This window comes from Cibotium barometz, chromosome 25, assembly GCF_041138505.1.
Source record: "Cibotium barometz isolate CiBa-2024 chromosome 25, ASM4113850v1, whole genome shotgun sequence".
NCBI lineage: Eukaryota > Viridiplantae > Streptophyta > Polypodiopsida > Cyatheales > Cibotiaceae > Cibotium > Cibotium barometz.
Window position 1 is genome coordinate 27494669 of NC_141070.1, and position 26993 is coordinate 27521661.

Genomic DNA, 26993 nt, shown 5'->3' on the forward strand with positions numbered 1-26993 from the left:
CATGTATGAACATAAGAATCGGTTTCCGATTCCACGATTCCATGCATAGATGACATTCTTTGACAAGTTAGCCGAATTGATCTCAAGAGTGGGTATCATCAAGTGCGTGTGGTACCTGAAGATGTACATAAAACTGCTTTCATGACAGCATTTGGGCTTTATAAGTATCTTGTAATGCCTTTGATCTACAAATGCCCCGGCTACATTCAATAGAATGATGGACCGCATGTTCCATGGATACAGGAAATTGTCTTCTTTGAGGACATCCTAGTCTTCTCGAAGACCGAGGAAGAGCATAGAGCTCATTTGACTATTGTTTTTGAAGAACTCCGTAAGCATAATATCTTCATAAATGCAAAGAAGAGTGAGTTCTTCTTGTCAGAGATACACTTGCGTGTGTGTTCGAAACCTCACAAGTTTTCTTAAAACATCAAAAACCTCATAATGTTTCTTGTGACTATGCTTGTAAGCATACTTCACCACATTCAGATTAAAACCTGTACCACAAGGACTCCGAGGAGAATATGCTGTTAGAAGTCATCTCCTGTCTATACATATACACCAGGGCCTCTATTGTGGGTGTGCCCGCCTTTTGTAGGTGTCTTATCATTTTTCCTCACTCCCCGTATTTTCCCCCCATTTTTCCCTATTTTTCTGTGGGATGGGAGGCAGTCTTGTAGTGGCAGGAGGACCTTGAACCTAGCCGACTGCATCTGTGGAGACACTGGAGGTGGCCGACTGCTCTGCACAGGTCATGGACCTCCTTGATGCTGCCCGATCCCCCTGCTGCTGGCCGACTGTGCATTTCAGCAGTCGTGAGGTTTTGTGGTCCTGTCAGCTGCCCTACAGCAAGCCGACTGCTGTTGGGGGGCCACCCCAGCCCCCTTGTCACCATTGTAGTATTCCGGGATTCTTTTGTGTATATGGAGCAGAGTTACACGCCTCTATCTCTCTCTCTCTCTCTTGTGCTGTGATTTTCTGCATTGCGTTTTGCTCTTGTGCTCCCAGATCTGGTCATCATCTCCGCTGCGTATTCTGACATAGTATCATAGCCTAGGCTCTAGATAGTTCTTGGGATTTGTGTGAGCAAGAGGGGGACTGTTGTGTTGCTGATTGGTGGACTGTTCGGGACTGTTCGGGAAGAGGAGAAGCAAGAGGACGGCGGGCTGATTAGCTGGACAGCCACTTGCAGGTGTAAGTTCTTCTTTGTTCCCACCCACCCACCCTTTTTCGGAGTACATCCCCGCAATGGCAGATCTGTTTGAGATGGCCGAGAGGCATGTGAAGATCCCGATACTCCCCACGTTCCCAGTGGACCGTCAGTTGGACGGGAACAACTACGGCATATGGAAGGTTATGATGGAATCTGTTCTGGAGTCTTATGACCTCGCTGATTTCGTCGTTGTTGGGGTTCCACGGCCAGAAGTAGAGAAAGGGGAGTTACCGTCGATCCGAAAGGACCGGGAGGCTCAGACACAGATGTGGGATCGTGTCGACGCCAGGGTCCGTTCGTTTATCTTTCTCAACTGCACACCACATGTAATCAATCATGTAAAGCATATGACGCTGGCCAGAGGTATATGGCAGCATTTGGCCTCTCTTTACAACAGGGTATCGCCCATGAAGAGGATTTCCTTGGAAGTACAGATGCAGGCTATGAGCCCTGCAAAGTCGTCGACGATGCGGGAGCATATTAACAAGGCAAGCTCTTCAGCAGGAAGTTCTTCAAGCTGAGAAGGAGATATCGTCAAAGGACATGGCCATAACGTTGTTGTCACATTTGCCCTCTCAGTACTCACCATTTTACTCGTCTTTGATTACCAGTGGGTGGCAGGCTTAGCACCATCACGTGGGAGGAGCTTGTGCCCATGGTCTTGGACCAAGAGGAACGATTCACAAACCCTCCTCAGGGAGGAGGTTCGAAGGCCGTAACTGGCCAACGATCGAAAGGCCGTAACACGGGCAAAGGGAAGGCTTCGTCGGATAAGTCTTCTGAGAAGAAGTCTGTTTTACTGACCGCGAGAAACTTAAGGCATAGAGGACCTGTAATGATTGTGGCGAGAAAGGCCACTATTGGAGACAGTGTCCCAAGCGGAAGACCGAGAAGGGTGAAGATTCCTCAGTAGCAATCATGAAGTCTCCGGCTTTTGTGCACCTGGAGGTGATGGACACCGATGTTTCATTTTCTTCAAGCAGGGAGGAGATTGGAGGATTCTCCGCAACGGATACTCGGGAGTGGATTCTAGACAGTGGTGCTTTCAGGCGCATGACTCCTTCCCGTTCAGATTTATAGGATCTCTGCAAGTATTCTGGTCACATTCTTACTGGGGATACATCCACTATCCCAGTTCACAGTGAGGGCAGGATGGAGATAGTTCCCGATGGCAGAGGGGGGAAGCATTCCTCCCAGGTGTTGTATGTTCCGTCACTTGGTTTTCATCTGTTGTCAGTGCATCAGGTTTGCAAGACTGGCGTATGGGTGGAGTTTGATGAGCATTTTGTTGCTCTCCGGGACAAAGCAACAGGCCAGGTAGTTTGGGAAGGCGGAGTGGAGAATGGAGTTTATCGGCCCATGGATTAGCGGTTTGGGGCCTATGGGACACAGACCAAGCCACTGACAGAGATACACATGGCAGTATGGAACTGTAATGGTTCACTATGGGTGCAGCCTGGACGACTGGAGCATGTTATGGTACTTCTGACAGAGACACATCAGAGCCCAGAGAGGGCTACCTCGAGTAGAGGGATTCCAGTGGGAGTCAGCATAGAGGAAGACCACACGCCAGGGTACCTCGAGAGGGTCGAGGGGAGTAGCAGTTCTATTCAGACGGGAGCTACAGGGGAGACTGAGAGTGGTAGCACAGGATCCAGAGGCCAGATACATGTGGATCAGCTTACAGCTCTCACAAGACAGGGTTATATACATAGCCTTATGTTACTTTCCTCCATCAGGATCCTCCTATGTCATTAGAGAGGACATGCCACAGGAGGAGGAGACAGGAGCCTCGCCATACACTTGTCTGTCAGAGGAGATTATGCATTATTCTACACTAGGGGAAGTATTTCTTACGGGTGACTTCCATGCCCACACACAGAGCAGACAGTGTGAGATGTATGACTATGATGACATGGAGATCCTCCACCCTGTGGATCCAGAGGAGATAGGGGCTAGTCGGGCATCAGAGGACACTGGACCAAACAGAGGACATTATGGGGACCACTTACTAGAGTTGGGAGCCAGGCATCGTCTCGTTATTTATAACGGGATGCTACATGGGGATCATACATGGACCGGAGGCACGGTGGTAGACTACATTATGGGGTCTTTGGAGGCATCACAGCTTGTCACCTCATTCTCCATCCCACCTCGTCCTATTGGGGCAGATCATACATACTTAGCATTTTCACTAGCCGGATCACCAGTATCACCAGCCCCCAACATACCGACGCCACACACTACCATCTACTTCACACATGACATGGCAGACATATACACTGGCAAAGTAGAGGATGGGCTCCTACTCATGGATCCCCTGGCACCTATGGATACCATTACAGCCCAGCTGGCATCACTCCTACACACGGCTGCATTACAGAGCTTCCCACATCGTGTCCACTCAAGAGAGCCTGCGAGATCCGAGACTATGCCCCAGAACAGATGGTATGATGACGACTGCAGAGCCCTATACTCACGGCTCTGCATACAGAGAGCCTTGGGAGCCATCACAGAGCAGGAGTCGAGGAGAGAGATAAGGAGACTTACTCGCCGCAAAAGGCGGGCCTTCGCAGAGATACAAGAGCTAGAGATCTTCCATTTCTTCATGAGTAGAGATAGCCCTATCTCATGGCGGCACTTCAGAGAGCCTCGGACACCGACACCCATTGCAGACCCACAGACATGGCGCACATATGCAGAGGGCCTATACCACGCCCCACACCAGCCACCTATACCTCAGCCAAACAGGAGCCTCGACCTACCCCAGCTAGCTTCTTTACCCACTCGATGGTAAAGGAAGCTATCCGCCGCCTACAGCATGGACGGGCCGCCGACCATATGCGCCTACAGGGTGAGCATCTCATATATGCAGTAGATTCTTTGGCTCCGTTTCTTGCACACCTGTTTAACAGGGCACTAGCAGAGGGTTTACCTGCGGAGTGGACGATGCACACCATGTGCCGATCCACAAAACAGGGGATATGCTCGATCCGAGCAACTACAGGACGGTTATGGTTGGCCACGTGTTGGCCAAACTCTATGGTGCAGTGTTGGAGCAAGAGCTTAGCTTATATGCTGAGCGAGCAGGTTTACGCTCATCAGGGCAGGCAGGCTTCAGGAGAGCTTTCTCTACCACTGACCATGTATTCACTTTGAGATGTATGATTGATCAAGCCAGAGTGAGGAAGAGAAAGCTCTATTGCTGCTTTGTGGATTTCCGCAAGGCATTTGACACAATACCACGAGAGAGGCTCTTTCAGCACCTTCAGTCTCTTGGCATACCAACAGATATAACATGGGGCATCTATGCATTATATGAGCAGGTTTTTGGTCGAGTCAGATGCCTAGGAGGTATGTCCGAGACTATTGCTAGCACCATTGGTGTGAAGCAAGGATGCCCACTTTCCCCCACGCTATTTGGGTTATACATTGATGAGGTGGCTGACTTCATTACACGGGGAGGCGGAGATGGAGTTGATCTAGCAAGTACCTCAGTACATATTATGCTTTATGCTGATGATATTGTATTAGTGTCTGAGTCTCCAGGAGGTCTACAGCAGCATCTACATGCACTCGATGATTTTTGCACACAGAGGGGTCTTACTATGAACCTTGGGAAAACCAAGGTTATGGTCTTTCATACATCGAAACAGGGCAGGAGTCAGCTGACATTCACTCTCGTAGGACGCCAGGTGGAGGTGGTGACATCATACGTGTACCTAGGTGAAACCGGCCTGACGGGCGGTGAAACAAACACTCGCACATAAAACACTTCAACACCATTGAGGACCTAGAAAAGGAAAACAAACAAGGGGAGCTAGAGTGCTCCTGCAAACAGTACACGGACACCGATTGGCCCCAAATCGCAGTGGCGCCCCTTGCGGTATTTCTTTAATTGATTATAAGAGCTTTGATTACAATAAGGCTGGAAACTCAGCCGTCACAGTAGAACCCTTGAAGCCTGCAAAGAACCTGCATCTGGCTTCTTGTCCACTCGGCATCCACAAACAAGTCCAGCCATTGTTCGCATCGAAAGACTCTCACATTGAGTCTGCATACAGAAGCTTTCTCCCATGATCAGGGCTGCCACAACCATCCATAGCCTCTCACACTATGAACAGCATCACACCCTGACACATCCAGTGCTTCTGCATCACAACACAAACTCCCAAACTGTCTCTCAAAAGAGTATCACAGCACAGCATACCATACAGTCGACACACCTGTACCAACCCTCTCTACCTTCCAAGGGTACTATCCATCTCTGTCATGGATCCCCTGTCCCCTGTCCAATCAGTAGCAAGGTTGTACCTAGCATGTGTCCATTCCTGTACCTTCTGCCTGCATGTGACCTATCTCCTGGAGAAACCCAAATACATGTTTCCTCGAGAAACCTACGACCTGTTTCCACATGAAACCCTTAGGCCTGTTTCCCTTTGAAACTTTTGTCCTGTTTCCATACATCTAGTTACCTGTTCCCTCATGAAACATCTGGCAACATAGAGATGCCCATAACTGTAGGTCCCACTGTTCCTTTCTAGCAAGAAGAAAACAATCTGCTCCATGAGCACGCAACCATGCGAGCTTGCATCACTCCCATGCCAAGAAACATAACCAAATAACCTTGTACTTGCAGCCAAAAACCCGAGCACATAGCTGAATTTGCAGCCAAACAAAAACAGCCCATAAACAGTCCTGTTTCCACCCTCTGAACTGCCAAACCCTTCCTCTCACAAAGGGCTAGAGAGAACCACTCTGGAACAGTCTTGAGCCAGTGAAAAGAGAGACTCCGAAAGACATCACCCGCAGTCCCACTTGCTCACAAAGAAAGAGAGACTTACAGTCTTTATGTCGCTTTCCACAAAAGAGAGAAAGACACGAGGAAAAGCCCCGAATTGTCTTGTCCTCTTGTCTTGCAGCCGGAAGAGGGAGAATACTTGTGAGAGAACCTGCTGTCCAGCCTTGTGTTCTCTTCTCACAACTCACACTTCCCAACTGACAACCATCTTCTTGCCAAAAGCAAAGGAGAGAGAAGAAGAAGATCCTGTAGGTGCCTGAATATTCAGCCACACAGCAGCCAACTTGTCCTCCAAGAGCTAAAGAGAGAGAGAGAGAGAAAGGAGGCCTGTGTCTCTGTTCTGTAGCACAGCACAGCAGCCAGCCCTTTAATCTCCAAAAAGCATGCCTAAGGAGCTATTCACTTGCGCCTGTAGCTTCTGCAGTCCTTCCAAAAAGCATGATATGACCAGCAGCGCAGACTCCCTGTAGCTGTTTTTCCAGGCTTCAGAACAACGCTGCCCTCCTACAGTCTCTCCAAAGGCAAGAGGAAGCGAGGAGCAGCCCCCCTGCAACCAGCTTGTATGCCTTGTTTTCAGAAAAGCTTTCCTCTCCCTTGTGCTGCCCGCCAGCATCTCCTCAGCGAAAAAGCGCACACATCTAGAGATAGGCGCCCCTTTCTGCCTGCCAGCCCCTCTTTTTCCCAAAAAGCACACGTGGCTGAAAACTGCAGCTCAACTCCCTCTAAGAAAAGCATAAGGCCACGATTTCCCCTAAAAAGGGTTCTTTTAAATTTAAAGGCTTTTAAACCTTTGTCCCCTCTTAACACCCCTTTGTCCCCATGGGTTATGAGAGAAGACTTTCATCACTTGCCCCCTTCACACTTGGGGTTATCCACACAAGGGCTCCCTTTTTGACTCCAACCTGATGCCATTCACACTGTCCACCATGTCCCCGTGCACACCTGCATCTTGTCCAGAGAAAAACACAGGGTCATGACACTAGGGGTTACCTTCTCTGCAGCAGCCACACGCTTCACCATGGGTTCAGCAGCCAGAGCTAGATTGACATGGGGATATGCAGCATTGCTATGCTAGAGAGACAGTGCCACCAGGCGCATTTTCTCAGGAGCCCCGGACGAAGGGGTGGCTATTTGACACATTAGTCACACCGGCACTGATGTATGAAGCAGCGGTATGGGCGCCAGGCCTTGCTATCCATTGGTGGACACAGATAGAGAGACCACAGGCCCTCATGATGGCACGCATGATACGCAGCAAACCGTCAGTACCTCATGACATTATCCGAGCAGAGTTTGTTGCGCCTCCTATGATGGTAGAGGGCATATTCCAGACTTTATGCTTGCTAGACAAATTCAGAGAGATGCCACAGGACAGATTGTCATACACAGCTTTTGAGGCATCTAGACAGCTGGCTGAGGCAGGAGACAGAGGATCATGGTATGCACAGGTCACACAATGGTTCTCACAGCATGGCCTAGACATGGATCATCTACCACCATTCCAGTATGACAGGGATGCACCACATATCCGTCTCTCTCATAGTGAGAGGAACATAGTATTGAGACAAGACCTATGGCAACTCTATACACGAGAGACATGGATATCGCCTACACAGCCTCTTCCACCGAAGATGCTATACTACAGAGATCACTTCATGAGTATCACTGATGATGGATTTATAGAGAGGCCTAGATACATGGAGGGCTTTTTACCACACGGCTCCCGAGTAGCTATTGGTCAGCTTAGAGTCTCATCACATCGATTGGGGATCGAGACTGGCAAAGCAGCACGGATCCCCCGAGAGGAGAGGGTATGCAAATTGTGCAGAGGAGGTGGAGAGTTAGGAGCATTATGTATGCAGATGCAGAGCATATACAACCATCAAAGAGAGATATCCCATTTTATTCAGAGAGCCACATTCCCTACCCCAAATCTTTGAGGCAGCAGACCAACGCATACTGGGGAGATTCATTCTAGACATACAGCGTCACAGAGAGACATCGTTACATCAATCCCGCTCGCTGAAGCTCCCGCCTTCACCCCTGCTCGCGCTGCCTGCTCGCCCCTCGCCTTCCCTCCCTCGCGCCCTTCCCCCCCCCCCTCCCCCCTCCCCGCTTGCCCTCGCTTATGCGCCCCCCCCTTCATCTCACCTTCTCTCATTCCAACTAACGAAATCTCTACTTCTATGTATGACATCCACAAGTTGTATCCCATTTTGATTTATATATTGGACTATGTCTTTTATGATTTTGTATTTCTAAAAAGTATTATATATTAGACTATGTCTTTTGTGATTTTTAATTTCTATAAAGTTTTTACATGCTAGGTGCCATGCTATTTTTTGCATAGGGGACCCTTTGGGCACTATGTTAAAAAATAGTGGATGGCAACACACCATCCCGCCCATCCGGCATCCGATGGTGATGAAACTTTGCAAGTGGTGGGGTAGCAGCCCCCCAAAGACCTACTTGCAAAGTTTCACCACCATCGGACATCATATGATAGTGATGCCCCACCCAAACCCGCTATTTTTCACATAGGAGACCCTTTGGGCACTATGTGAAAAATAGCAGATGGCAACACACCATCCCGCCCATCGTGCATCCAATGGTGGTGAAACTTTGCAAGTGGTGGGGTAGCAGCCCCATAGACCCACTCGCAAAGTTTCACCACCATCAGACACCGTATGATGATGATGCCCTACCCAAACCCGCTATTTTTCACATAGGGGACCCTTTGGGCACTATGTGAAAAATAGCAGATGGCAACACACCGTCCCTTCCATCCGGCATCCAATGGTGATGAAACTTTGTAAGTGGTGGGGTATTAGCCCCAGGGACCCTCTCGCGCAAAGTTTCACCACCATTTGACATTAGATGATAAATGATGCCCTACCCAAACCTGCGGCACATTCCACCATCTGCCGTATAGTCGGCACTCGCCCCAGCAGAGGGGACATCCGGGATCTTCTTCAGGCCCGCCTTCTTGCAGACGTGGGCAAGATCCTGGACGTTCAGCTTCTGGGCCGTGCACACTACCAGATCGAGTTCGAGACTGCCCAGAGCGTGGCCCAGGTCCTTGCCATGAGTCCCCTTGACATCACGGGCGCCCGGGCATTCTTTAGACCTTGGCAGCATGGCTTTGACCCCGCAGCGGCCGAGCAGGGAGAGTGCCTTTTCCATGTTACTGTTTGCTTCCCTGGACTCCGCCGCGAGTACCTTCCGCTCCTTTCGAGGCTAGGAGCACTGGTGGGCTCGGGCTACCTTCGGTCTCAGAGTCTTGGTTCCTGACATCTCCTCCCTTCCGAAGGTCATTCAGCTACCTAGGATAGGGGGGGGATGGATTGATCAGAGAGTGGAGTTTTCGGGGCTCCCGAACCAGTGCTTTATTTGCAGACAGGTCGGCCACCTGGCCAAGGCCTGCCCTCACAGGAGACCCCGACCTGCACCGCAGCAGCAAGCCCCTGATGGCCCGCCCACAGATGCGGCTCGGCAGGCAGCCTCCGGGACACCTGCTCAGCCCATAGAGACCTCGAGTGGCAGCCTGGACAGGGGCACCGTCGAGGGAGACAGCCCCAGCAGCACGCCCAGAGACCGATGCAGCAGCAGCCACAGACTCAGCATCACTGGGTTCCCGTGAGGAACAGCTTTGCTCCCCTCCAGGAGGAGACCCCAGCGCCAATTGCTGCTGAGGACCAGGAGATGCCAGCACCCCCTCCTTCGCCCCCACCCCCCCCTCCCCCGTCCCCCCTCCCCCTCCCCCGTCCCCCCTCCCGCCTCACTTCCTCCTTCGCCTCCTCCCGTCCCCGTTCCGGTTTCGGCAGCGGCTCCTTCCCCACCCCCTTCTCCCCCCCTCCTCCCCCCCCCCCCCCCCCCGCTCGCCTCAGCTCCTCGGGAGACCCTGGCAGTCCCCTGGCGTTCACCTACAGTCCGGAGGGCTCTGAGCACCGACCTTGCTCGAGCACCGCAGAGGAGACTTACCATGCCGATTTGGGCTTCACGGATATCCTCTATCCGCAGTCGGCTGAGTCGTCTCGACACTAGACAGCGCTCGGAGGCTTTTGATTACTCCTTCACACGGCTTTTTGGAGCAGAGGGCCCCCATGAGCCAGCACCCATCCGAGTTCATGTAGTGATACCTCTAGCCCGCGGGGAGGAGGCACTTGATTCAGCGGTGGCATTCTCATTCCCTCTCTGTGGCCCTTGCGACCGGGAGTGGACCCTGGAGCTCGCTGTTAGCACTTTAGGCAGTTGAGTTTTCTCACCATGTGAGCGATCTAGAGGTGACAGATGTGATAGGCCGACTATGGGAGTTGGCTCATTTTTTCATTGATCCAGGGAGTGTGGATGCCTCAGGGATTCGACATTTGGTCGTTCGCATTGTGGCAGACTTAGCACGCGACCCTGGATATGTATGCATACACGAGGGTGCTCTGTCTGAGCGGGAGGCAGTCGCCATGGGACAGCCACTGGCGCCTGATCCGAGATTTGGAGTACACCGGGTGGGCAAATTCGTAGCCGCTCGGATGGGGACTATTCTCCATCCAAGCCGCTTGCGAAGGCCCGCCGTACGGCTGAGACAGCATCCACCTCAGCAGGTCATCCATGAGGATCATCTCATGGAATGTACAGGGCCTTGGCGCATTATATACGTTATCGTGGTTGCTTGAGGCAAGAGCTTCAGAGATGCCTGGTTGGGGGCAGTATTGATATTCTGTTGATGCAGGAGCACCATTTGGGTGAGAGCAGGATCCGAAGATATGGTTCGATGATGCCTGGTAGATGGGACACCTTTTGGTCTGCAGGATTTGGCCCTTTGGGTGGGCAGGGAGGAGTATGTATGGTCATTGCGGATGTATGGCGGCAGGCCATTGTGGATCGCGGGATCATTGTGCCTGGTAGAGCACAGTATGTCATTCTGAGGACGCATGATGAGCTCTTTGGCGTGCTCAATGTCTATGCGCCCAACCATGCTAGTGCCAGAGCAGAGTTCTGGACCCAGGTTACGGATGCATTGCCAGAGGCCGCACATTGGTGTGTCGGGGGAGACTTCAACATGCTTGAGGACCCGGCCGATAGGGTGGGAGGCAGTCATGTTACAGTGCACGGTACGGAGCTTGCAGCTTGGGAGCGATTTTGCATGACACTGAGGATCACTGATGCATGGCAGCATGAGGCCTTCTCCCGCTCTCAGGACAGTCTTAGTTTCTCTCGGTCGGATCGCCGGCAGGGAGGGACTAATCTATCACGGATTGATCGCTTTTATGTGGGCGACAGGTTAGGGGAGCGAGGGGGCTCCGTTGGCATTCTCATTGGCACCTCTTTTTCAGACCATGCACCAGTTATTTTGACTCTAGAGGAGAGGACACGGGAGACCAGCTTGCAGTTGAGGATCCCAGAGAGGGTACTTACAGATCCTAGTCTCGCTGAGGACATTGAGAGGATATGGCATGATAGTCAGAGCTCTGACCAGGATGCAGCAGGCCAGTGTGCCCAGGGACTCATCGAGCTCAGCTCTTTTTTGCACGCTGCAACCTTGACACGGCTAGGAGAGGCCCGCGAGGGGGAGCGTCGGCTGAGACGTAGCCTTGCTTCGCTTCAGCGCCTTCAGGAGCAGCAACCTACATGTGAGTGGGTGGCGTCCCAGCTGCGCCAGGCACGCCAGGAGGTTGGAGAGACAGAGGAGCAGAGACATGAGTTTTACTATCGTCGCCAGGCCTCTCAGTGGACGCAGCTTGGTGATAGAGTGACTGGGGAGTTTTTTGAGATTACTGGGCCTCGCCATGCTCGAGCAGGAGTCCGCCAGCTTGGGAGGCCGGACGGATCGGTAGCTACTGAGCCCAAGGAGATCAGAGCCATAGCCACTGGGTTCTATAGAGACCTGCTTTCAGCGGAGCCAACCACTTAGGCTCGGGATGCTTGCAGACAGACTGTGTGGGCCCATGTGCAGAGGAGGGTCACAGATCGTATGCGTACAGTTCTGGGTGAGCCTCTCTCAGAGGTTGAGCTTGCTGAGTGTTGGAGATGCAATCCACACTTCTAGAGAGAACCAGCTCACGTGGTGAGACTGGGTTTGAATCTTGGCAAGTTGAGGTTTCTACAAATTGGATTACCGGAGGTCACCCAACACCTTAAGGTTTTGGGGTCTGGATGGCTAGACCAATTTGTGGAACACCTCAGTTAAGCGCGCTTGCGCAGGAACACAACTGGGATGGGTGGCCTCCCGAGAAGTGGGAGGATCCATGTTTCCAACTTGGTGTCAGAGCCAAGTTGTGATATTGGAAGCTAAGACCTCAACCAAAGTGTGGCTTGAGGGGGGTGTTGGAGATGCAATCCACACTTCTAGAGAGAACCAGCTCACGTGGTGAGACTGGGTTTGAATCTTGGCAAGTTGAGGTTTCTACAAATTGGATTACCGGAGGTCACCCAACACCTTAAGGTTTTGGGGTCTGGATGGCTAGACCAATTTGTGGAACACCTCAGTTAAGCGCGCTTGTGCAGGAACACAACTGGGATGGGTGGCCTCCCGGGAAGTGGGAGGATCCATGTTTCCAACTCTGAGGCCTTGAGGGTCCTTCCGCGCCATAGTTGCCCAGGGGAGGATGGATTGACGCCTGCCTTTTTTATGCGCTATTGGGACCTTTTGGGGCCAGGCCTCCGCAGGGGCTTTCAGTATGTTTTGGACACTAGGGTGATGCCACAGAGCTTTACAGAGGGCTTGATCTTTCTTATCCCCAAGGGGGAGGGAGTATCAGATAATATTCGGCATTGGAGACCTATTACGATCCTCAATACTGTCTACAAGGTCTTGGCAAAAACCTTGAGTTTGAGGATCCAACCCTTCCTCGGGGAGTTGATTCATGCTACCCAGACAGGATTTGTCAAGGAGCGTAGTATCCCTGACAACATTTTCACTTTCTGGGAGGCGACGGCCCGAGCTAGATTTCTTGGTGAGGACTTGGTCGTGATGCTTCTCGATTTTGAGAAGGCATACGATAGAGTCGATTGGGGTTTCTTAGAGGGCACTATGCTTCACCTGGGCTTTGAGCCAGGTTGGATTCGAGGGGTGGCGGCTCTATATTCCACAGCTCGTAGCCAGGTGCTGATTGCAGGAGGAAGGGGGCCAAGTTTTGAGTTGACCAGATCAGTCCGTCAGGGGTGTCCTCTCGCCCCGTTTCTTTCTCATCTTTGCGGAGGCTATGAGCATGTATCTGACGACAGAGGAGGTTGGTTTGAGAGGACTCCAGCTCCCAGTCAGGGGTGAGGACCTGCTCGATGCTGAGTTTGCTGATGACACGGGTTTATTTTTGCATGGCCAGGAGGCCAATCTTCAGCGGGCAGAGCAGTCGCTCCAGGTTTTTAGTGCAGCTTCGGGAGCATTGATCAATTGGCGCAAGACAGTGGCCTTTTGGATCAGTAGCGCTCCCACTCCGGCATGGAGCCCAGACCCGGGTTTTAGATGGATTCCTCCTGGCATAACAGTGCGATATTTGGGATGCCAGATTGGACTAGATTTGGCACCTGAGCAGCAGATTGCCCCGCTTCTTCTGAGCATTCAGAAGAAGCTTTTGTATTGGAGTACAGCTCGGCTTTCCTTGGCTGGGAGAGTGGTGGTGGCAAATCAGGTGCTTTTAGCGACCATGTGGTACATTATGTCTTGCTCGATCTTCTCGAGCTCTTGTATCAGCCAGGTACAAAGGCTGATCAGGAACTTTCTTTGGTCTGGGCGGGATGGTCAGCCAGCCAGGGCAAAGGTTGCTTGGGCAGTTATTACACTTCCGTTGGCCCAGGGAGGCTTGGGCATTATAGATCCAGTTGATCAGAGTAGAGCCTTATTGGGGAAGCTTATTGTTCGGGGGCTGCTTCCAGGCGCAGAGCCTTGGAAAGAGCTTTTGCAGCGGCTGCAGGCTCGAGCTCCCCCAGCAGGGGACACTTGGGCACCAGAGATACGATGGATCTTCATAGAGGTGAGGAGGACAGGCCTTAGTAGAGGATGGGAGGACAGATTTGCCTTGAGCATCCTGAGAGCTTGGGAGTTGCTGAGACCGGGGCTCTCTCAGAGACCTCCTTCTTGTGATGAGGAGCGGGCCAGACAGCCGCTCATCTGGAGCCCAGCGGTTCGCACAGAGCAGGGTCATATGCTGGGTTCTCGGCCTCGTCTAGCCTGGGGACCATTGGCGGCAGGCCCAGCACGCAGTTTTGGAGACTGGCAGGCCTTCTGCAGTCTCCCAGAGGAGATCCAGGTGGAGAGGCTGGGTCACTTCAGAGGGGGGTTGATTATGAGGGATGACATTCAGGAGGCACTCACAGAGGAGTGGTTCACGCCTCTCGAGCCCGTGGCCCCACGGTGGATGGGAGCCTTTACTCTTTTGGAGATCCTGATTGCTGTCAGAGCTTGCACTGAGGATGGCAGATGCCTCTACTATGAGATCCAGGATGAGGGCAGACTTCAGAGAGTGGAGGTGGAGTCGCCTTTGGTTGCAGAGTGCATCTTTCAGAGGATACGGGTGGTGGCCGCCGCTTCTCGGAAGTGGCATATTGACCCAGACCCTGCAGATGTGGACTCTGAGTGGCGTACATGGGCATATGCAGCGCGCCCCTTGGCCCGGCTCCAGTGGGACCCTGGCGAGTACGAGTGGCATGATCCTTATGCATCCTTTGAGGCCACAGAGATCACCTTTTTCCAGTATACTGTTCGGTTGGGGCGACATATTTTGACGGCGAGGAGGATGGTCTCTCCAGCTACATCGGGGCACTGGCAGCTTCAGGGACTCTCACCGGAGTTCCTGGAGGACTTTTGGACCAGGCTCTGGGCTAGTCGACAGGCATGCAGGATCTCGACTTTCCAGTGTGGCTGGTTGCCCACAAGGGTTCTGCAGTTGGCACCTGGCTTGTCTACAACAGTCTTCCGGCGGCCTGCGTCCGATGCGGCCACCCTATGGAGACACAGAGACGTTGCCTATGGGACTGCCCTCAGGCGCAGCAGATTTGACTGCGGATGCTGCGCATTCTGGCCCCCCTCTCTCCAGAGGGGATGTATACGTGGGGTGCCGCTGCTTGGTCGACTTCGTCAGGGCCTGCTATGGGCTATGAGACGGAGCAGGATAGCCAGGCCATCAGATTCATTAGGGGCCAACCTCGCCTTGTTCCTTCACCGGACTTCTCGTCCTCCGGCTGGACACAGGAGAGGGATCTACGATGGGAGCTCCTCAGCAGCCTCACCATATGGTTCACCTGGAGGGCCCGGTGTTTCAGGGCCTTTGAGGGGAGACTGGAGCCACCAGCCGAGACTGTTCGGGGGATCTGGCAGGAGCTCATCCACACCCTGCGAGGACAGTACGACCGCATCCGATCCGGGGCGACTCGGATGAGGCGATCTTGCGGCACCAGGCCTTTCACACCACTTGGCGCAGCGGCCCCTTCTATACCCTACACGTGGGGTCCCCCCATTGGCACTACAGGCCACCTGTTTGGATTTTCCCCCCTCCTATTGTATGATATACCCTCTCAGTTCTTTGTACTGATTCTTGTATTTTTCAACACCTAGGGAGAGTCTCCTTGGCTGCCTTGCTTTGTTCTCTGCTCTGTTTTCTTATGAGCAGAGAGGATCTTTTGTAGCCCTACGGGCGTTTTTTATATAACTAATGAAAGGATCTTTTCTCGGAAAAAAAAAAAGAGACATCGTTACAGGCTCAGACAGCTCCAGAGGGGGGACGACAGACACAGATCCCTACATTTTTTCAAAGATCCATCCCACTCCCAACCCTACACAGCAGGGAAATACTCTCCAGAGAGCAGAGACACTCAGAGCCCACAGGTAACAGAGGACACCTGGCTTTCGGACACCACGCCTATACCAGAGAGAGATGACAGAGATCAGAGCTCAGTTTCACAGAGAGGGTGCGGAGCGACTGGCTCGCTTCAGAGCAGACCCAGGCATGTTCTTCAGGGAGCTATGGACACCCCCTTCATTGATGTATACCATTTTATACCCCCAGTATGGTACAGGATGGAGCTAGCTAGGTTGCATATCATGATTGTATACTCCATGCATATAGCTTTGCATTCTCCTAGTAGTAGAGCTCCATCCCCTCCCCCACTCATTGTACTTATTGCACACCCAAATTCAGCTTTTTAGTTCAGTACTTTTTCATTTTGTTGGGATGACAGAGGATACCCCACACAGGTACACTGATTTGTCTCATAGGCCGAGTTCGGTCTTTTGGAAGACGTTAATAAAATCTTTCTTTCTTTCTTTCTTTCTCTCCCAGGTCCTCAGGTTTGTGATAAGTGGCAGTGTGGTAATGGCTACTTAAGTGTGGATACGCTGCATGTGCAGGCTTTTTGGGACCAGATGGGGTGGATAGCTTGCCAGTTGATGGCAGCAGTTGGCAGGAACTTTCCAGTACTAATGTTGGTGGTTCTTGTGTTCGTCAATTAGAGGAAACTGAACAGGTAACTTATGCTTTGATGTCTCGTAGTATTCGGGACAAAGAAACTCCTGTAGAGTAGGATGTTCTTTCCACGGGGACCTTTCGGAAAGCCAGGCAGGTGGCAGTTGATTACTTGCAGAAGGAGGTGGTTTCTCCAGGCTTTGTGGTTCCGGATTCAGAGGGGGTGGTTGACAGGTTTCAGAAGGCCTTACATGGTCTTCAGCAGGTTTCCAGGACTTGGTTTTGCACCGTAAGGTGTTGATCCTTGTGAGCAGTGTGATGCCTCTTTGACTCAGAAGCAGAATTGTTCATTGATCTGGTTGATGGACACCAGATTGGACGGGAGCTTCCTGATGAGGCAATTGAGCTCATGGTTGCAGATGACTCTTTGGGAGGCAAGATTACGTATCCTGTGGTTTTTGCGACATGCGAAGGATCATGGACTCTTTTACACAGGAGGGGGATTGATTGATGGAGTCCGACTCCACGGTTGGAGTGACTCAGTTTGGGGAGGAGATCCAGACACGAGGAGATCTACTTCAGGCCCAAGAGCAGTTTTTAGGAGCAGTAAGAGGCAGTCATCTTTTGCCTTGTCGACGACAGAGGCAGAGTACCGGGCTCCTTGTGATGCTGCTTGTGAGGTGGTGAGGATGCAGAGGTTGCATTGCAGGATTGGGCTTCCACTGGTGGAGGAACCCATGGTCATCTAGAGGCACTTTGTTTGTGAACAGATCGTTGCTGCTGACATCTTGCTAGAGTTATGTTCAACGGAGAACAGTACGGTGGACCTCTTCACGAAGTCGCTATCTCAAGATTTGCTCAGGCGGCACCCCAGCTCCCTGTGGTTGGTTTCACAACCAGGAGCTAAGAGGGGGTGTTAGAAGTCATCTCCTGTCTATACATATACACCAGGGCCTCTGTTGTGGGTGTGCCCGCCCTTTGTAGGTTATCATTTTTCCTCACTCCCCGTATTTTTCCCCCATTTTTCCCTATTTTTCTGTGGCATGGGAGGCAGTCTTGTAGTGGTAGGAGGACCTTGAACCTGGCCGACTGCATCTGTGGAGACAATGAAGGTGGCCGACTGCTCTGCACAGGTCGTGGACCTCCTTGATGCTGGCCGACCCCCCCTGCTGCTGGCTGACTGCATTTCAGCAGTCATGGGGTTTTGTAGACCTGTCGGCTGCCCTACAGCAGGCCGACTGCTGTTGGGGGGCCACCCCAGCCCCCTTGTCACCATTGTAGTATTCCGGGATTCTTTTGTGTATATAGAGCAGAGTTACACGCCTCTATCTCTCTCTCTCTTGTGCTGTGATTTTCTGCATTGCGTTTTGCTCGTGTTCCCAGATCTGGTCATCATCTCCGCTGCGTATTCTGACATATGCTGACATCAACTATGCAGTTGGTACATGTATGAAAAAACCCATGGCAGGTAGAAATGTCCATTTACAAAAAAACACTGGACAAGTTCTACGAATTGACTAAGCAGTTAGTACAAAATAAGAAGCTCCATTTTGGGTAAATTCTTTCCTCCCACTGCAGGATTTGTTTCTTGAATTAGCAAGAAGTGTCCGGCAGTACCACTATACACTTGTCCAAAGGCAATTCTGTTGGGATGGATATTGGAAGACGAGAGGACCATATAATAATGGTCGGAGGTGTGATTCATGATTGCACAAAGCACATTGAAGTTCAGTACTGCTTCATTTCCAAAGGCATCTTATCCAGAAAGGTCAAAATGGTCAGCTACCCAAACAGCCTAGAATATTCTGCAAATATCAGCATCATCAGAGCTCTGAGCAACCAGTCTACATTGACTCACTGTCAAGGCAAGTCCACGACAATCCATAAGGTTCCTTGCTCAATGTGGAGCCTCTCACCCTTAGAGACACAGGGGCAGGCATGCCTTGCAAGGGGAATAGCACATAACCAAGCATTTGGCAGCCAGAATTGTGCTGTGCATACACAGCCGCACACAGGCTTTGGGCCAAGTGGCCAGCCAAGGCCACTCGGCCCAAAGGGAAAAAGCACATTACCGAGCATTTGGCATCCAGAATTGTCCTGTACATCCGCAGCCACACACAGGTGCTATCACAGTATGCTTAGGAAGACTTTGTATACACCCTTGGTTAAGAAAATCACCCTAGGTTATATGCAAACACTTTCATGCACTGCTGGGCCAAGACTTCTTGATGAAGACCCTCGGTTAGCAATGTCCCTACAATGGCACTCATAGGCAACTAGTTCGCTGGACAGAGAAGCCACACCCGCCTGGCTCGCCATCCCTAATTAAGGGGCCCCATTGCAAGGTTCAATCTCTCTCAAACACCAGTTGGGCAGCAACATCATACAGCGGCAGCGGAGGGCCCACTCATTGTCGTGTGTAGGAGTATGTAAATCTCTCTCAAAAAAAAAAAAAAGCACTCTCGTACCTTGTAAGCATTTCCAAGATGTCACTCAAGTGGAGTCTACTTTCTGATGTTGTAGCCTCTCCCTCCCTTGACCATCCAATCTCATTCTTGATTTTGAAGTCTTCATACTCCCCATTTGCAGCATCACTACACATACTGGCTTCTCAATATCAACAATTTACAAGCTATCCATTGTTCTTTATTGAGTTCCCTCCAAGGCTATCCCATTAAGTCCAAAGCTCTATCACGCATCCTGTAAAAATACCATATGAACAGAATGAGAAAGCACGCATACATCTATAAAAGTGAGAGGAAAAGCTCAAGCAAGTTCATGCATGATTAAAAACCTCAATCCAAGAAACACCTCTTAGCAACAAGTTCATTATCCACAAGCATGCAAGTAGGGTTATGTCACCAACTGTAACATAAGCTCTGAGATAACTGAATCATATGGATGCCAGGAACAAAGGACACAAGGAACAAGATGTACAAGCATTGAGAGTGGGGGATTATCCAATACAAAGAGCCAGGCACCCTTGGTTTAAACAGAATTTCCATCGGAGTCGGGCCAAAAATAGCAACTCTCCTAAATTTTAGGAGTGTGGTCCTTTGTATTCTAGGATAATCCCCCATTCCCAAAGCTTGTACTTTCCAAATATTTAGACATCCTGGAGTCCACCAGACTCCTTTCATACTAGGAAATGTCCAGGCTGGTGACAGACACACAGACTTCTTGCTTTAGCAATGGAGCTGGAGCAGCCCCCCTGTTCGCGAACCTCTCCCCCTGTCCTCCTTCACCCTGTCCCTACCTCCCTCCTCTTCTCATTTCCGCCCGCCTTCGCCCTCTTCTTCCCTCCCCTTCTCACTTCCGCCCGCCTTCGCCCTCTTCCTCCCTCCCCTTCTCCTGCGTGCTGCCCCCCCACATCATCCATCTTCGATGCCTCCACGGGTACCCCATCCTTCATGGAGGAGCTGTAGTGCTGCAGGACACACGGCCTAGGTTAGGGTTTTGGACAGCCCATGGCTATGGTGGGTGAAACTCTGGGGTGGAGAGAAAATAAATATTAAGCGTCTACTAAAGACCCAATGGACTTATGAGACCAAAGTGATACAATAATGTCCATGGCATATCTCATCATGGAACAGAAAATAAAATAGAAACAAAACAAAGCTATCTCTTGGCGGTGTGAGACCAAAAGGTTACATCATGTCCATGAAATACATCATCATGGGTACTAAAAATAAAAATCAAAGAAAGTAATAAGAGTTGAAATGTCAGATCTGATCCCAAAACAAAAAAGTGTGCAGCTCTCATATCACCCTAAAATATCCCGCATAGGACGCTACAACATGGCACCCAATGTAGTAAAGCTGGGCCGGCGGGAGAAAGTCTTGTGGTGGTGGGAGATGATGGCTCTATCCTCCTGTAGTGACACGGGCGTGGGTGGGGACCACAAGGTCAAGGGCGTTGGGCTCTACATAGCTCAATGGCTTTATCTAGTGTCACTCTTCTCGGTCGAGCTTCCGTATCACCCTGAAGGTCGGGTGTAGTGGGTGAATCTGCCCTCGTCACTCTAGTCTAGAAGAAGTCGGTGAGAGCTCTCTGTATTGGTCCTCCGATGGGTGCTACTGGTCTAAGCCACAAAAGGGACTCCCTGTGTTTGCGAAGCTCCAAGAGAAAAAGTCCCAAGCATCTCTGGTCTGGGAAATCCATGATCCTAGAAAGTGATCCAAATCCATCTCGAAAGAGGCAGTGGAACCTCCCCCTAATCTCATAGTATACTGGGCATCTGCATACATAGTGGGCCTCTGTCTCAGTCTCTGTGTGACAAAGCTGACATATCCTGTCCTCTGGTGCAGCTGCCCTCGGCCCATATCTGGCTGTCTCCACTCTCAACTGATGGGATGAGGTGCGGATCTGATCCATGTAGTGTGGGCGTGTGATGAAGCCATCCTCTGTCAGGCGAAGAAAATGGTTCCTGTAAAAGGCCATCTTTGTCCCAAGGGGCTGGACGGGTGGGTGCCAAGTCCTCTGAGTATCCAGTCTCACGATGTCCTTCACGATGACCCTGTTTAGCTCGGTGCGGCCTGAGAGCAAAGGAGGGCGCCTCTATGCTATACTGGAACAGAGGGAGGGCCTCCATCTGCATGCCATGCATACCAAACCAAGTGCTCACCTGGGCATACCAACACTGCGTGTCTCTGTCTAGTGTCAGCTGTCTCGAGGACTCTAGGGCGAGCCTAGGGTATATGTCTCGTGGGAGCTCCCATAAACTGTGCCTCACTCACTCACTAAGGCTGAGGAATGACCTACGTAGCTCGTGCCTGACATATCCTGGACTGAGGATTACAATGGGGTCACGGCGTACGACAAATATCAAATCCTAAAGGGTTCTAATACTGTACAATGTTGCACTGATGATGAGCCATCTTGTCACCATGCACTACAGTGTAGAGTGCATGTGACATTTCCTCCTGCTTTGCTTGGCGGCAGGTTCATGGCTTCCAATAGTCCGCCAACTAGGGGTACTCTTGAAAGAACTCCTCATCTAGCCAAACGACTTCGTGGGTACCTCAATCTCGGAACTTCGTATAGAATTGACGGAGTCTTCGACCGGAACCATGCTTCCAACGATGAAGAAGAATCTGCTCAGGCTCAATGACTTCTACTTCGTCTAACACGTCTAGCTGCTGTTCATCTGAAACATCAAACACTTCTAGTGCAACATATGGTTTTAGGCGTCCACACATGGTGCCCACCCGTCAGTCCATCCCCCACCCAGCTCGCCAATCTGCCTAGCTCCCAGCTACCCCAAGCCTCGAAGCCAATCTTGTGTGTGTTTTGCACACAGTAGATACACTCTGTGCACATGACAGTTGGATTGTGGAAAGATGAGACACAAAGGAACTTGACGTAGGAGTCTTGCTGCAATTCTTCTCCCCAAACTGTAGGATTTTTGTCCTCCTTCAATAAATACCTACAGACTGAATTCCAACAGTAGGAATTATGTCACCAGCCAAGATCTTCTCACGTACAAAGTGATATTGTATCTCTATGTGCTTGGTCCGGGCATGGAAGACTGGGTTCCGAGCAATAGCTATACAGCTCTGCTTATCACACTGGATGACTGTGGGCTACTTCTGTGGAAACCCAATCTCGCCAAGCAACCTCCGCAGCCACACAACCTTGCAAGCACCACCACAAGCAGCCTGGTACTCTGCCTCTGTCGATGATAAGGTAATAATAGGCTGCCTCTTACTGCTCCATGAAACCGCTCCTGAGCCGAGGGAAAAACTGTAGCTTGATGTAGATCTCCTCGTGTCTAGATCTCCTCCCCAATCTGAGTCACTCCATCCTTGGAGTCTGACTCCATCCATCAATCCCCCTCCTGTGTAGAAGAGTCCAAGATCCTTCGTACCTAGCAGATACTGCAAGATCCGCAATCCTACGTCCCAATGAGACTTCAACCGCGTCTGCATGAATGAGCTCAACAACCCCACGGAAAAGCTCAAGTCCAATCTGGTGTTCAGCAACCAGACCAATGAACCAACCAGCTTCCGGTAAGAGAGGCATCAACTGTGGCTCACAAGGATCATTCACTGTCAACTATGTGTTCGGGTCCATCGGCGACGTAATAGGCTTACCAATTAGAGGCTTTAGTTCCTCGAAAGGAGAGAAGCACCACTCAAAAGATCACGAGGAAGATCCCGATGCTCCAACATCGTCCTCGCCATCTCCACCACAGTCCTGTTCTTGCATTCTACCACTCCATTCTTTCATGGCGAACCTGTATTGGCCAGTTCCCTCTTAATGCCATGATCTGCACAAAATCTCACGAAAGCATTTGAAGAGAATTCACCTCCTTTGTGAGCCCTGAGAGTCTTTACCTGCAATCCAGACTCTTTCTCCACCATCACATGCCACTCCTTGAACCGAGCAAAGGCTTGGTCTTTCTGAGAAAGGAAATAGACCCATGTGAATCTGGAACAATCATCAACAAGCAGCATGAAGTATAGAGATCCTCCCAAGGATGGTGTCTGCATAGGTCCACACAAGTCAGTGTGAACCAACTCCAACGGTTTTGAAGCCCACTTGGAAGCTTGCTTCGGAAAGGATTCCCTGTGCTGTGTGCTACTTACCACGTATGCAAGAACTGCAACGTCCTTGCCTGCTGCCAACATCTGGCAAGCCAACCACCATCTGGTCCCGGAAAGCTCGCCGCAACGCATCCACATTTAAGTGGCCAAACTCAAAGTGCCACAAGTCACCAACCTGAGAACCTGTCAACGAGGAGAGTACAGAGAGTTTGTGATACCATTCTCCACGCCGCCTTCCCAAACAACCTGGCCAATCTCGCGGTCCCTTAGAGCAACTGTATAAATAGCCAAGCCTGAAAATCAGTCATTCATCTGAACATTCACGAGGGGTTGCTGAATTCCAAAGGCCAAGACAGCCAAGGTGAAGGTGAAAGGTCAAGAACCAGATTTTGTTTACAGATTTAAATCATTTTAATAAAGCAAATACACCATTCGTGGTGGGGGCCCTACAGAGGGTATTCGGGACCCAATACTGTGTCAAGACTCCTCTCTCTCTCTCTCTCTCTCTCTCTCTCTCTCTCTCTCTCTCTCTCTCTCTCTCTCTCTCTCTCTCTCTCTCTCTCTCTCTGCACTTGTTTCTTTATCTTGTGCGTTATCTTTGTTGCGAAAGATTGCTGAATTATGTCCATTGAAGTTACCAATTCTACCCATCAAGCTTCCACATGTTACAGTAAGCCTACAAAACCTTAATCTAGAATAATCTTGTGCGTGTCCTGTGTTTAGGAAGGATTATGTTGCCAGGTTTCCTCATACACCACCTCCCCCTTCCCTGCCTGTAGCCCAAGCCACCCTCATATTCATCTTCTGCTTTCTTCTCTTTTCGCTCCCTCTCCTCGGCATCACACCTACTGGGCCTCCTAGCAACAGGTTACTCCCCCCCACGCACACCTCATCTCCCTGTCAGAATACGCAGCGGAGATGATGACCAGATCTGGGAACACAAGAGCAAAAAACGTAGGCAGAAAAACAGCACAAGAGAGAGAGAGATGTAGGCGTGCCACGACCAGATGCATCTCCAGTCGGCCAGATCAACAGCAGTCGGCTTGCTGTAGGCCGCAAGCCGACTGGCCCTGAGAACTCCACGACCAGATGCATCTCCAGTCGGCCAGATCAACAGCAGTCGGCCACCTCCCAGATGCAGTCGTGGACCAGTGCAGTCGGCCAGCACATGGGCTGCCTCCCAAGCCACAGAAAAATGGGAAAAAATAGCAGAAAAATACGGGGAGTGAGGAAAAATGATAAAACACCTGATAAGGGCGGGCACACCCACAACAAAGGCCCTGGTGTATAAATCTAGACAGGAGATGACTTCTAACACCCCCTCTCAGCTCCTGGCTGTGAAACCAACCACTGGGAGCTGGGGTGCCGCCTGAGCAAATCCTGAGAGAGTTACTTCGTGAAGAGGTCCACCGTACTGTCCTCCGTCGAACAGAACTCCAGCAAGATGTCATCAGCAACGATCTGTTCACGAACAAAGTGCCTCTGGATGACCATGGGTTCCATCAGTGGAAGCCCAAACCTGCAATGTAACCTCCTCCTGCTCCGTAAAACTGCTCCTGGGCCATAAGTAGATCTCCTCGTGTCCGAGTCACTCCAACCGTGGAGTCGGACTCCATCCAACAATCGCCCTCCTGTGTACAAGAGTCCATGATCCTTCGCATGTCGCAGAAACCACAGGAAACGCAATCCTGCCTCCCAAAGAGACATCTGCAACCATGAGCTCAACTGCCTCATCAGGAAGCTCCCATCCAATCTGGTGTCCATCAACCAGATCAATGAACCATACAGCTTCTGAGTCACAGAGACATCACACTGCTCACAAGGATCAACACCTGTTACGGTGCACAAACAAGTCCTGGAAACCTGATGAAACCTGTCAACCACCCCCTCTGAATCCGGAACCACAAAGCCTGGAGAAACCACCTCCTTCTGCAAGTAAGCACCTGCCACCTGCCTGGCTTTCCGAAAGGTCCCCGTGGAAAGAACATCCTCAACTACTAGAAGTTCTATGTCCCGAACACTACGAGACATCAGAGCATAAGTGACTTGTTCAGCTTCCTCTGACTGACGAACACAAGAACTACCAACATCAGTACTGGAAAGTTCCTGCCAACTGCTGCCATCTACTGGCAAGCTATCCACCACCTGGTCTCGGAAAGCCCGCACCTGCAGCGTATCCACACTTAAGTGGCTATTACCAGACTGCCACTCATCACAAACCTGAGGACCTGGGAGAGAGTGCTGAAAGCCTGTAAACTCCATTCTCCACTCCGCCTTCCCAAACCACTTGGCCTGTTGCTTTGTCCCGGAGAGCAACAAAATGCTCATCAAACTCCACCCGTACGCCAGTCTTGCAAACCTGATGCACTGACAACAGATGAAAACCAAGTGCCGGAACATACAACACCTGGGAGGAATGCTTCCCCCCTCTGCCATCGGGAACTATCTCCATCCTGCCCTCACTGTGAATTGGGATAGTGGACGTATCCCCAGTAAGAATATGACCAGAACACCTGCAGAGATCCTGTAAACCGGAACGGAAAGGAGTCATGTGCCTGGAAGCACCACTATCGAGAATCCACTCCCGAGTATCCGTTGCGGAGAGTCCTCCAATCTCCTCCCTGCCTGAAGAAAATGAAACATCGGTGTCCATCACCTCCAGGTGCACAAAATCCGGAGTCTTCATGATTGCTGCTGAAGAGTCTTCACCCTTCTCGGTCTTCCGCTTGGGACACTGCCTCCAATAGTGGCTTTTCTCGCCACAATCATCACAGGTCCTCCCTGCCTTCAGTTTCTCGCGGTCAGCGTCGGACTTCTTCTCAGAAGACTTCTCCGATGAAGCCTTCCCTTTGCCCGAGTTACGGCCTTTCGACCGTTGGCCAGTAAAGGCCTCCGAACCTCCACCCTGAGGAGGGTTCGTGAATCGTTCCTCCTGGTCCAGGACCATGGGCACAAGCACCTCCCACATGATGGTGCTGAGCCTGCCACTGGTAATCAAAGAGGAGTAAAATGCTGAGTACGAAGAGGGCAAGTGTGACAGCAACGTTATGGCCATGTCCTCTGACGATATCTCCTTCCTAGCCTGAAGAACTTCCTGCTGAAGAGCCTGCAGCTTGTTAATATGCTCCCGCATCGTCGACGACTTTGCAGGGCTCATAACCCGCATCTGTACTTTCAAGGAAATCCTCTTCATGGGCGATACCCTGTTGTAAAGTGAGGCCAAATGCTGCCATATACCTCTGGCCAGCGTCATATGCTTTACATGATTGATTACCTGCGGTATGCAGTTGAGGAAAATAAACGAACGGACCCTGGCGTTGACGCGATCCCACATCTGCGTCTGGGCCTCCCGGTCCTTCCGGATCGACGGTAACTCCCCTTCCTCTACTTCCGGCCGTGGAACACCAACAACGACAAAATCGGCGAGGTCCTAAGACTCCAAAACAGATTCCATCATAACCTTCCATATGCCGTAGTTGCTCCCGTCCAACTGACGGTCCACCGGGAACGTGGGGAGTGTCGGGATCTTCACATGTCTCTCGGCCATCTCAAACAGATCTGCCATTGCGGGGATGTACTCTGAATAGGGTGGGTGGGTGGGAACAAAGAAGAACTAAAACCTGCAACAAGTGGCTGTCCAGCAAATCAGCCCGCCTTCTTGCTTCTCCTCTTCCCAAACAGTCCAAAACAGTCCACCAATCAGCCACACAACAATCCCCCTCTTGCTCACACAAATCCCAAGACCTATCTAGAGCCTAGGGCTCTGATACCATGTCAGAATACGCAGCGGAGATGATGACCAGATCTGGGAACACACGAGCAAAAAACGCAGGCAGAAAAACAGCACAAGAGAGAGAGAGATGTAGGCGTGTAACTCTGCTCTGATATACACAAGAAGATCCCGAATATGATACAAGTGTAGTATGGGGGCTGGGGGCCTATTTATATGCCCCCACATGTGCAGTCGGCTGCCTACAGCAGGCCGACTGGCCCTGAGAACTCCACGACCAGATGCATCTCCAGTCGGCCAGATCAACAGC

At 51.2% G+C, this 26993-nt stretch overlaps 1 protein-coding gene across 2 annotated transcripts in view; it reads right to left on the reverse strand.

The window, feature by feature from the left end:
- Positions 1 to 26993, reverse strand: part of LOC147624425 (uncharacterized) — a 91788-nt gene that overhangs the window by 62209 nt on the left and 2586 nt on the right. For both annotated transcript variants that reach the window (XM_086819420.1, XM_086819418.1), the window contains exon 2: positions 18877 to 19108. In XM_086819420.1, the coding sequence (XP_086675546.1) occupies positions 18877 to 19010 (134 nt within the window). In that variant the 5' untranslated portion in view covers positions 19011 to 19108. The remainder of the gene's footprint in view (positions 1 to 18876; positions 19109 to 26993) is intronic.